The sequence below is a fragment of the Ptychodera flava genome, unplaced genomic scaffold (genome assembly GCF_041260155.1).
Source record: "Ptychodera flava strain L36383 unplaced genomic scaffold, AS_Pfla_20210202 Scaffold_33__1_contigs__length_2856901_pilon, whole genome shotgun sequence".
Taxonomy (NCBI): Eukaryota; Metazoa; Hemichordata; class Enteropneusta; family Ptychoderidae; genus Ptychodera; species Ptychodera flava.
In genome coordinates, this window is record NW_027248355.1 from 955,001 (window position 1) to 967,063 (window position 12,063).

Sequence of the window (12,063 nt, forward strand, 5' to 3'; positions counted from 1 at the left end):
TTGGTTTGCGAATAATTTCCGACTGTATCACTGTATATTCTGAGAATGAAGCAAGTGAAGTTTTGTGTTTTACTCAGATGCCACAATATTTTGTATCTTATGGAAGAATTTACAAGTCATAAAAAAGAGTTGAATGTTTTAGCAAGCACAGATAAAGATGGCCTATCGACAGAAAATGTCTTTACAATGATGTTTACAAGCCAAGTACAGGGTATTTTACCGAACATCAAAGAGTAAAATCTGAAATTATATGATTTACAGACTTTATAATGTAAAACCCAACCTTTAAACTTCTTGTTTCAGTGTTCAAAAGCCAGGCAGCCATCACTTTGTTAGTTCCTTTCACAACAACCATGTTGAAAAAAATAATTAGCATATGAAGTAAAAAAACACAAATAAACAAACTTTAGATAAAAATTTCAGTATCATGTATGTATGCAAATTATGGTCTTTGTATCGTAATATTATACTTGTTCAAAATTATTTTAAAATGTTGATATTGTAATTAGGTCTGAGAACTGACCTGCTGTAGGTAACATTAAAAGCCACTTGCTGATTCAGGACGATGCATTTATCTGGAATTCATTGACTATTATTTATGCAAAGGAAGAGATGCCCATTGTGCTATTGGCTGTCTCAGTCTGGATTGTACTCCGTAGATCTTGCCTTGATGTCTGTGACTTGCCTGTGACAATGTCCGATGGATGGGGAGGTGAGTGTGTGCGTGGAGGGTGATCTTGATTGGGGTGGTTTTTTGCATTTGGAGGGGTGAGTTGGCAGCATGAGTCGGCGGGGAGCATTTTGAAGGAGTGGCTTTTTTTAGAGTTTGATGGTTTGGCGTATGTGATGAAAAGTTGGAGAAAATGACAAAATGGTAACGCGTACTACAATTGATATGTTGCAGATGCTGAGATGGGAAAGAGAACACGAGGGCGCAATTTGGGTGTGTTTGGGTTGAAGGTATATGGGTGTGAGTTGGAGGCAAAATGAGGAGGGGGGTTATTTTGAGGTGAAAAGGGAGGTTGGTTTAGTTGTGAATGATCAGGGACATTATTTGGTGTAGTGCCTAGGTTTACTCACGGAACGGACTGACCAGGCATGTTTTCAGCAGATACACAGAAGTGAATAGAGCAGCCAGATAAACTAACAGCCATTCATAACACTGCAATAGAATATTCCAGAACTGGAAAAATGCTGTGAGGATGGATGAGTGTCTGTCGATAAAGCTTGTTCACGAAGACACACCCCGGGGTGTTTTACAATGCATGTATGCATGACAGCATCCATTTAATCAGCTTTGTGTTTCCAAGAACTGTGACACTGACAGGTAGTATGTGCAAGATCTAGTTCACTGTCGTACTACAAGGCAGACCAGAGGGTGTGACTGTCTGTGGTTTGACCAATCAGAAGCCGTCCCCAGAATAGGGGTCCCGGCCAGCATTAGCATCAGGTTAAGCATCGTGCAGTCCCATTCATAATCTTTATTGCTGGCCGTGGAATCATTCAGGTTTCAGTGAGTCATTGACTGGGTGAAGTAGGACAGTCTTCAAGGCCTAGATGTGTTCATATTCAATAGTGAATCCGTCGCATCTTGTCGTAACCCTCATACCTTCTGCTGATTAACATAATGAAGTCACAGGTCAATTCAGCATTGCTACTGTACTTTTGTACTAAAAGGTCAATTATTCCGTAGAAAAACTACAAGAGTTTTACCACAATTTAACGGTCAATGATAATCTGTCATATTATTTTACATCTGTCATTCTTAACTAAAGATTTTCTGCCTAAAAAGCCGTACAGAACGTGTGCGCTGAGACATTTACTGTTTCCAGGCACCCCAAGTGCCGTGTATTTGACGAGGTCTCTGTGTATTCAGACGGTTTCAAGAGACCCATCAGATGACTGTGAGAATGTGTCTTGCATTCTGTAGCATAGTTGCACAGGTTATCAGAAACACATCCAGGATAGCTTTTCCGCAATTGTGTTATAAATTGGAAGAAACCGCTGATATTGCATGAAAACAGTCAGTACATGACCCATTTGAAACCCAAGTCATTAACCCTTTGAGAGCTGTAATTTTTCCCGCCAAAATTTTCGTTCAAAATTTTACCAATTTTTAGGAAGTTCTTTGTAATTTTGTTGACAGTTTTGCTCTGAACGGATATCACTTTTTATTGGCTGCAGTTTTTGATCGAAACTCTGGAAAAACTCTGAAAAAAGTTGTCTTGGTTACAATTTGTGAAGGTGACGAAAATTGACAGTGGTGCTCAAAGGGTTAATGTAGATGTATAATGATACATAAGCTCATGAAATATCGCAAAATATGCACTAGAACATAAGCGCCATGCTTCACCTTTCACTTCTAATTTCTAACTCTACTGCCCAAAGCACATTATCACAACTACCGGTACTACCGGGTATTTAGCATGCCAGTACAGTATCTATGCCTGCAAAATGCACTGTTATTGTGGACATTTGAATTCTCTAGTCAACAATAACAATACAGCTAACACACGTACAGGCTGAGTTGACAAGCTGAATACTGTGTATTTCAACATGCTTTGTGGAGTGGAACAAGAAACTGCAGCAGGCATTATCAATGACATAAAAATAGTGACAAAAATCGCCAAAAGTTAAAGGTACTGGCCATTTAAATGAAGTACGATGAAATTGTTTTCATGATAAAAGCAACAGTTTATACGCTGTATGTAGTGGTTATCTTTTGTCTGCAGATTACTGCTTACTGTTCTGTTGCCAAAGTGATATCAAAATGTGCAATTTTCAACCTGTCTACGTACCGTACATGTTAACCTGTATGTACGAAATGTACATTGTCATTTGTTGAGAATTGAATTCTTGTCCAGACTAGAATTAATTTGACGACAACAACAACACATATTGTTTACAATGTGTTGTTTTTGGCCAGACCAGTATCTTAATATACCAGTAAATTTAAGTAAATGTACATAAGGGAGAACAATAAGAAAGTTATTAAATTTCATCGTTTTGTAGAACAAAAGAGATGAAAATAGTACCAAAAATTACAGCTACTTTCCATTATAATAGACCATGAAATTAATAATGAGATTCATATATTTCATAATCATTCTAGAGAGAGTGTAATGTTTTAGAATTTCATTCATGCTTACACTTTAATCCAGAATAAATTGTCCCGGCATTTTATTTTAATGAACTGAAATGACAAAATTGTATATGCATGCTGTATACTCGTAAGTCTCAATATGAACACCTCTGTTTCTGTATAAATTGTACAGATAGTGCTATCTGGCATTTTTGAAACTTAGTTTAATTCTTTCAGCCTTCTGGGTGTTAATATTGCAACACCTAACATTGTGTGTAACATTGTCCATCGGTATAGAACTGAAACAAGCCCATATCAATATGATGTAAACACTTTTCATGTCAAGACATTCACAATTAGGATAAAGCTCAAGGTCTACCGTATGTACAAAACATCACCCTGAGACACGCCACTATGGCATACAGGGCCACTATATGATCAAGTCAGTAAAAATCAATGTTTTTTGTGTGTGTGTCTTACTTCGAGACAAGTCGGCAAAAATTTTGTTCAAGTATATTTATGTTTTTGTCACATTTGTAGACACATTTTTTTTTAAAATTTACAATTGTCAAGTCTAGTAGACTGTTGTATTGGGCGTGTTATGCTTTACAAGTTATTTTTTCAGTTTGACAGTATGAGACAAATGACCCCCTTTATGCAGACAACAAGACAGAACATACACTTCTAGAAATGTGTCAAATCAGTATTGTCTGTTTACTGTTATGGCATTGCTATAGTTCTGTTTTGTTGACAAAATATTGTCAAAGATTATGAGTGTGGTAGAAGAGTAACATTTGAAAAAAGTTGATAAAAATCATAAAATGTTTATGAAATCAAGGAAAAAGTCAAAGATAAAATGCAAATATCCTTCATGTGAGGAAAATATCAAATAAGCGCCATTTATGGCAATTCAAGCCTTCAAGCTGGGAACTCCCTATGACATCATGAACTAAAAATAGCAAGAAAGGGGAATCCCCTGAAATCATCATAGCAAGCAGAAAACAGTTTTACCTGAGTGCTTAAATTGTATTTCAGTTTACTCAAAGCATCCTGGATGTTACGATAACATAATCGTTTATGCTTTCAAGGAATTTTCGTGAGTCTAACTTTCAATTTTTACATTTTTGGTGTAACTTTTCCATTTGTAACAAGGCAGATTGATGGGTATCAGAAATTTTCGCCCTTCCGATAAATTTGTCAGTCTGGCAAAACATTTCAGTCATTATGAAGGTGATGTTTTGAAACAGGTTGTGTATAACTGATAATTTTATACAGCTGCATTTATTTATTTGTTTCAAGGTCTGGTTAGGGATTCTTTTGTTTGAAAATGTTTTTGTAATCTTATGGACTATTCCTCTTGTGGTGTTTTGTTCAAAAATATTCTGCTGATGTTGATCTGAAATTTAATTTTTTATGTGAAGATTGTTTATCATTTGGTATCAGTTCTGATATACTGTTTATGTCATTTTTTTCGATGATGTGACTACTTGTTCAAGGAAAGTTGGTTTTGAGAAACTTTTGTCAGGATTATGGTATATAAAACTGTTATCTAATTAAAATTACAGCTGCAGTTTAGAATTCCACCAGTAAAGGTACTAAGCATTCTGAACAGTACCGACACGGCTGTATTTGATGCTGAACAAAATATGACAAGCCAATCAGAGTCAGCCTTACAAACTTGCATTTTGAAATTCCACCATTATCAAATAGCAAGGAGTCTTTTTCACAGGACAACCAACATCTTGTGTCATGCATGTTTTTATGTTGTATTGATACCTTTACCATTCAACTTTGGTTCTATACAAAAATGTACATCCCCAGTGCTTGCAATGGTTTGACCTATATTTAGGACAATGGAGGTTAGAAGATCAAGATATAGAATGTAGAACGTCATTTATTTTTTCTCATCAAAAGATTGTTTTACTACATGTATTTCTAACATAGGGAGTAATTCTTTTCATGTGTAACTCATGGTTATGTCTTTTCATTCAGCGCGGTCAGTAACATCATAGACGTGCAATTGTTTACCAAATTTTGGTAACGGCCACCCCTTAACAAAAATGGTATGAGCCATATGAGTGTGGAGTGGTTGTGATAGCACCCCTGATTCATATGGTACAACCCGGTAATTAGTATGCATTTAGACCAATCTACCGGTATCAGTGTAATGATGGGTAAAGTACAGGTGGTGTTTGTGGTGTGATTCATGGTTTCCATGGAGACGACCCAAGCTGTGTCATTTTTGCCCAAAGTGGGTTTTATGTCGTTGATGTGTGCTTCCAAGCATTTTGACTGATAGACACTTCAATTATTTTATAGTCAACTTTTTCTTTACATGATGTACATCACTGGATGTTATGTCTGAACCATCCATTGTGTATAGTGGTTCATTCACAGATCTGCTTGCTTGGTTAGACAGTTGTGATTATTTGAAATACTGTGAAAGTTTCATATATCCGTGTATTTTCAGGGTGACTGTTCCTGTCGTATTTCTTTGTAGGGTACACCACGGTCCGGGAGGGACCGTGGGTACACGTATATGTAGGTTTGTGAAACCGTAGATAGTTCACTCTTGTATTTTCTTGTAGCACAGGTTAATACACAATGATCTGAATGGCAAATGAGAAATTTTGACTTTATAAACACTTTGGTTACCACATGATGTCTAAACTTTTTTGTGCTTTTGAGCAAAATTTGACCTCAGCAGACAGTGATGGGGCCAAGCAGAAGTAATGTATCGGTAGGTGTGTCCCAACCACCGTATGGATAGAGTACTTTAGCTAGAACTTTATATCTCATTGCTGGTATGTCATTTGATAGAATCTCTGTTACTTGTACCGATACATTTGTAGATATGCAGGGTTTTCTCTCGACTGTGCGATTGCGCAAATTGCGCATTTCAAGCCATTTTCTGCCTTTTAAAAGTTACTGACTGCGCGAAAATCGCGCACAAAACACAGCACGCAAATACGCCCATATGATGGTGACTCAAGCGCATAGTGTAGTGAACTAAGAATTTGCTGTTTTTTCTATTCAGAATATTCCCCCGGAAAAGACAAAATATCGCCTGTCATTCAGTTTTGGTGACGTGCATAACGTGGAGTGGACGCACTGAAACGAAAACACACTAAAGGACATAGTTGTGCTTCAGTCTCCATGGATACTAGTGTCATTTTATGTTCATGTTTTGATAGGATATGTTGTTTAATGTCATTACCGTAGTAAGCATTAAATAATACTGCCCCTTCAAATGTCAATTTGCCCCCTAATTTTGATGAATGGGGCAGAAATTTCCCACTTCAGTGAACATGCAGAGAGAACACTGGAGATGTATCTTTTATCAGCTGTCTGGTCATCGGTCTGACAACAGCTGAACTTGAAACAAGGTGATAAAGTTCTCAATCAATCCTTTATTGATGACACAAGTGTTATCACAAATCTTCATACCTGTAAGCCATTGGATGTGGGTGTGTGACCCAATTATTGCAAATTCACCACAAATTGGGGTGAAGAGTTTGAAACGTAAGCTGTACTCCCCTTGATTACCTGTGGACAGGTCCACTATCACCATTGATAACAATGAGTTTGGGCCAAACCATCGTGGTGAACAGGTTAAACCTTTTCCTTGCAAAATTATGGGGGTTTTTTGAGCAAAAATTTTCTGTAAAAACAGTAAACAGTAATGGCAGTCAGTGACACATTTAATAATAATAATAATAATAATAATAATTTATTTATAAGCGTCTATATCCACTGTGATAAAAAGTGATCAAAAGACGCTCTATAAAATTACACTACTATTTTAAAAATGTAAAATATGCAAGTAAAATGAGAAAAGTTCACAACTAAAAGAAATTTAGTGATACGCTAATGACTGCACAAATACTGTGTTTTGGCATGAACTGTACCGGTAGATAGACGTAGACTGACAAACTATTTCAATCAGGCAAATATTTTGAGGACAAAATCAAATATTATGTCAATAATCACACTGTGTCTTCACAATTACAATCTGTCTCTGACTCCATTCACTTGTCATTTGCTACTGAAGTAGCTGCTAATTTGCATATTGGGTGAAATTTGCTATTGGACAAAATGTCCCCAAAAGATATTATTGCCAGATGACTCCATTGTCATTCATTTTACATTTTGGAAAAATTTGCCCGAAAGACATCAATTCATTTCCATATCTAAGGTAGTATGTGCCACGAAAGTGAAAGACTTAAACTTTTGCTCAAAATTTCCTGAAGGAATCTTCAAACTATCCTTTTTCAAAATCACAAATAAAAATCATGGGTCACCGTGCAAATTTGGGTACTGGAGAAACAAATTACCGAAGATTTACTGATATCTGAAATTCAAAATGGCTGCCACCCCTGTGTTAACTCTATGGGGAAAATAGAATTTTCGATTTTCGAAAAACTAAGCAGTGAAAAGTTTTCTTACACCAAGGGCTTTGAAATGAACCCCCACAAGTGGTAGATCAGAAAAGAATTGTAAAAGTTTGAGAGTCTGAATATCTGTCCCCGAGGCGCATTCTACCTTAATGAGATTCTGTTACATGCCCATATCTATTGTACAGTTACGTAGTATTTACAAAGCAATAATACGTTGAAATACAATACATCCACTTTTGTTCAGAGTGCACTTAAAAGACGTTCTCTGATAATGTATAAAATCCAAATCGGAAACATAATCACCATGGTTACAAAGGAAAAACAGCAAAATGCTGCATCGCTGTGTCTGACAGCATTGCTCAAAACTATGAGTCATTCAGAAACACTACAATTAGTATTTGATGATGGTACAATTTATGAAATGTCTGAACTTATATTGCTAATTTGACTGTACACAATGCATTGCATTATGGGTCACTGAACAATTTGTATCTCTCTCTGTATTAAAACTCATACAGACACTGTTTCAGTATTTTTTCATGAATTAAAAAAAGGAATTATTGTTGCCTTAGAATTAAAAAAACTTTTGTTGCCTTTATAGAATATAAGATAACCAGTACTTTTGTTAGACCTACCGGGTATACAATTTTTTCAGATTTTTCCCCAAATTTTGGTCCAAAATTGTAGCCATTGAAAGGTTGTGTCCATTTGGCCTAAAATTATCAAAAAATTACAGAAAAATTCATAACACTTGGTAAAATGTTACACTAAAATATTAGTAGGAAAAATTACAGCACTCAAAGGGTTAAGAAAAAACAAGAAACCTAGCTGTTGGAATAGTGTGTCTTTATTTTCAGTAGTTAAAAAGCTGTATAGTATGTTCAAGCCTTGTTGTTTGGTTGAGAGAAGTCTGACGGGTGTTGTTTAGCTAGCATTAGTCAAAAATACTGTTCATATGTATCCATGTAGTGTATCTGAAATACAATATGAACTTTTCAATGGTGGCTGTTGTTATTGCTGTGGTATGTATGGTTGTATTCTTGTGACATGAATCATACCGACCGTGATGAGTTTCACCAAAGTAGATCATCCCATATGCCTTTGATGAGTCAGTCAGCTAGTGAAACCAACGCTGGAAAACAATACCACTGACTGTCTATCACTTTCCTATCAACTTGGAGAGTGTGGTATCTTTCTCAAGATCTGCCGCCATGCATAATCCTAAATCATTTCTCGGTAGGTGGACAGTTCAGTTTGTTTTCTCAACCAGAGAAGTAAACCTGTGATGTTTTCATACTGTATTTTTGATGAAGAACAACCGACTCTTGATCTTAATTTATTTATAGCAAGATTTTCCAACATTTCAAACATTAGTCTCCAATGAATTAACCTTCATCAGTGCTCTCTACAGCTTAATTTACATAACAATACTTAATTTGCATATTGTTTTGTTAGAAAGTATATATTTTTGTATGGTTATTGACTCTTTGAGCCCCAAAGTCAATTTTTGTCATCTGTATAAAATAATCGCAAGTCCAATTTTTTCAGATTTTTGCCAAAATTTTGGTAAAAAACTGTAGCTGATGAAATGTGATGTCCACTTGATTCAAAATTATAAAAGAGATTACAGAAAAATTCATAAAAATTGGTAAAATTATGCACTGAAATTTTGGTGGGAAAAATTAAAGCACTCAAAGGGTTAACATATGAGAAGATTGCCTGAAAACAAGTAGGTTAGCTCGCCCCTCAAAATCCCCTTTATTAGAACCCTGTTCATCATTTTGACTTTGAGAATAATTTGGAGTCAAGGCTATTTATCAACCTCGGCAAATAAATGTGTCTCAAGGAGTGTTTATGAAAGATTGCTGATATGATTCACAATGTGTAGAGAGTCAATGAGAAAATATGCTGTTATTAAAGAAATGGAAAAGTACAGATATTTGTAGCTTTTAAAGTGTTTGAGTTTAATATTTAGGGACAATTGTAGTCTCCTTATTTTCTTGTGAAAGAAAATCCATTCTTGACAGAATATTTTATTATTGACATCGACACATGGCTAAACTACAAAGTTGTGAAAGGCAGGTTTTTATTTGCATTCAAAATTGAGTATAAACGTAGTCACAGTAAATATAACAGACATACCGGTATTAGTGAATGGTTAACCCTTTGAGTGCTGTGTTTTTCCCACCAAAGTTTAAGTGCAAAATTTTATCAATTTTTATGAACATTTCTGTAATTTTTCTGATAGTTTTAGACCAAATGAACACAACATTTCGTTGGCCACAGTTTTTTATCACAATTTTGGCAAAAATCTGACAAAAATTGACTGAAGTATATTTTATAAGGGCGACAAAAATTGACTTTGGCGCTCAAAAGGGTTAAAATTTAGCATAAAAATGGAACTGTATTTTATTCTAGTGTATTTCCCCTCTAACCCCTTATTTGCATAGGGTTGTACATGCCCTAAAATTGGGAAAGACTTTTGCCCAAGTGTTCCATAAAGAAACTTTAAACCACTCCCTTTTGACTTAAGAATAAAACATCATGAGTCACAGTACAAAATTTGGCAACAGAGAAACAATTTACCAAATATTTTCTGACATTTGAATTAAAAAAATGGCTTCCATCTCTGTTTTAAATTCATCAGAAAAAATAGTATTTTTGATTTTCATGAAAATAAGTCTGTGAATACTTTATTTACTCCAGGAGCTTTAAAGGTATACAGTCACCTGTAATCTAAATATGCCCATATATGGTCAAAGGGGCGTTCCTTGGTATTCAAAACACCCATGTGAGGGCGCTGTTTTTAAAAAGCGGCCACCCGCTTAAAATCTGTGATTGGTTAGATTTTCTCTTTCCATGGTAACTGTGGCAAAATTGGAACAGGTGACAGTATACCTTTAAAATGAACCCCGAAAAAACCAATTTTAAAAGTTTGAGAGTCAAATTCTGCCTTAATTAAACTACAACAATTTGGGGGATGGGAGGAAGGTTTGAGGTGCCCCCGAGCAGGATATGAAAGGATTATCAACACAAAGTTAAAACTAATTCACCATCATCCATCATAGTTTATTTAATTTTGGGGCCAAATTGACTCCAATATTTGTCAATTTTAATACCAGTAACACCACATCTTTTTAAGATTTTAACCATTCTATTTCATTTACTTGATCATGTTCACTTTACCAGTGTACTATGGCCCACAACTCAAACACACCACAAATATTACAAGAGGGCAAAATACTATTTTAAATTAAAATCAAGCACTGAACAGTATAATATTATTCTGGAGAAATGTCACATATTTTATTGATAATGATATTTGCTTATCGTAAAAAATTAGTCAAATTCCCACCACAAAGAAGATAGCATTGGACGTTCAACAAATGTGATGCAAAGTCTTTCATGATGGTTTTGTAATTTGGTTTTCTCTTGATTGGTTTGACCTGAAGGTCTGTTATCATTGTTAAATAAACCTGAAAACATCTCATGATGGTAAGTTAAAGGAGTCTGCACCTCCAAATTGAAGGACTCGAACTTTTGCTCAAACTTTTCCACAAGAGAATTTAAACTTTTGAAATCAAGAGTACAAATCAGTGGTTGCCATGCAAATCTAGTCATAGAATAACAAATTATGGTACCCACTATTTACAAACACTTGAAATTCAAAATGGCTGCTAAACCTATGTTAACTCTGTTAGCGAAAATGAAACTGTCAATTTTCACAAAACAGAGCCAGTGAAACCTAAATGTACTCCATAAGCTTTAAAAATGAACCCCCACAAGTGGAAGATCAGAAAAAAATTGTAAAAATTTAAAAGTACTACTATCCGTCCCTGAGGCACATTCTTGGTTTTTCTCTTTCATCGTAAACAGACTGGCTTCAGTCTTCATCAAAGTCGTCCATACTAAAACAAATTATTGATCTGAGTTGATAAAGTACAGATTTTGCTGTCCTTCCCATATCACATATTAGTAAAATGATGTAGTGTTCAAATTATCAACAAAACCCTTACGTGGGTGACGTCTGAAGTCATTCTTGACACAGACAACTAAATTTAATCAGGACTAGAATAGCGTTGGTCGCTATTTAAGGTGTCACCAGACAACGCTGCCTAAAATTTGGACAAATTTCAATGTTGCATGCGCGGCTGTTGTGGCAGCTTGTAGTCTGAGCCATAAATTCATACGAATAAGTGTGACTTTTTGTAGCCATTGTAAGTAACACTGGCAGGTTTTATTTTCTTCATTTATGCGGAAAACGCCAACAAATATTTATTTATGCATATTAATGAGAAAGAAATGTGACGTCATTTGTGATCAGCACAATTTGATTGTGAACAATAATTTTGCATATTTTACACAATATTTTGTGTGTTAAAGGTTAATAGTTTATATTTTAACAAAGTGGTACTTTAGCAAAATGAAGATGTATAAAGTAAACATGTTTTAACTTTCATCAATGGCCAGCGTACTTTCGATATGGTGTTTACTTTGGAGTCCCTGGCAACCTTTGAGCGAAAGTTCGACGACCGCCTCTGTTTAACTTTTGCAAAACAGTACACAATTATGATTGTTCTGTAG

At 35.4% G+C, this 12,063-nt stretch overlaps 1 protein-coding gene across 7 annotated transcripts in view; it reads left to right on the plus strand.

Moving 5' to 3' along the window:
• LOC139127594 (cyclic AMP-dependent transcription factor ATF-2-like) overlaps positions 1–12,063 on the plus strand; it is a 39,449-nt gene that overhangs the window by 5,040 nt on the left and 22,346 nt on the right. For 5 of the 7 annotated variants that reach the window (XR_011551057.1, XR_011551058.1, XM_070693501.1 and 2 more), the window contains exon 1: positions 598–712. The exons of 1 other annotated variant lie outside the window; for it this stretch is intronic. Coding sequence is in view for 4 of the 6 variants with exons in the window: in XM_070693501.1 (XP_070549602.1) it covers positions 613–712 (100 nt within the window). In the remaining 2 variants the exon portion in view is untranslated. Of the gene's footprint in view, positions 1–597; positions 713–4,144; positions 4,179–12,063 lie in introns of those variants that run through there. One more of the 7 variants, XM_070693505.1, reaches the window with a different exon arrangement.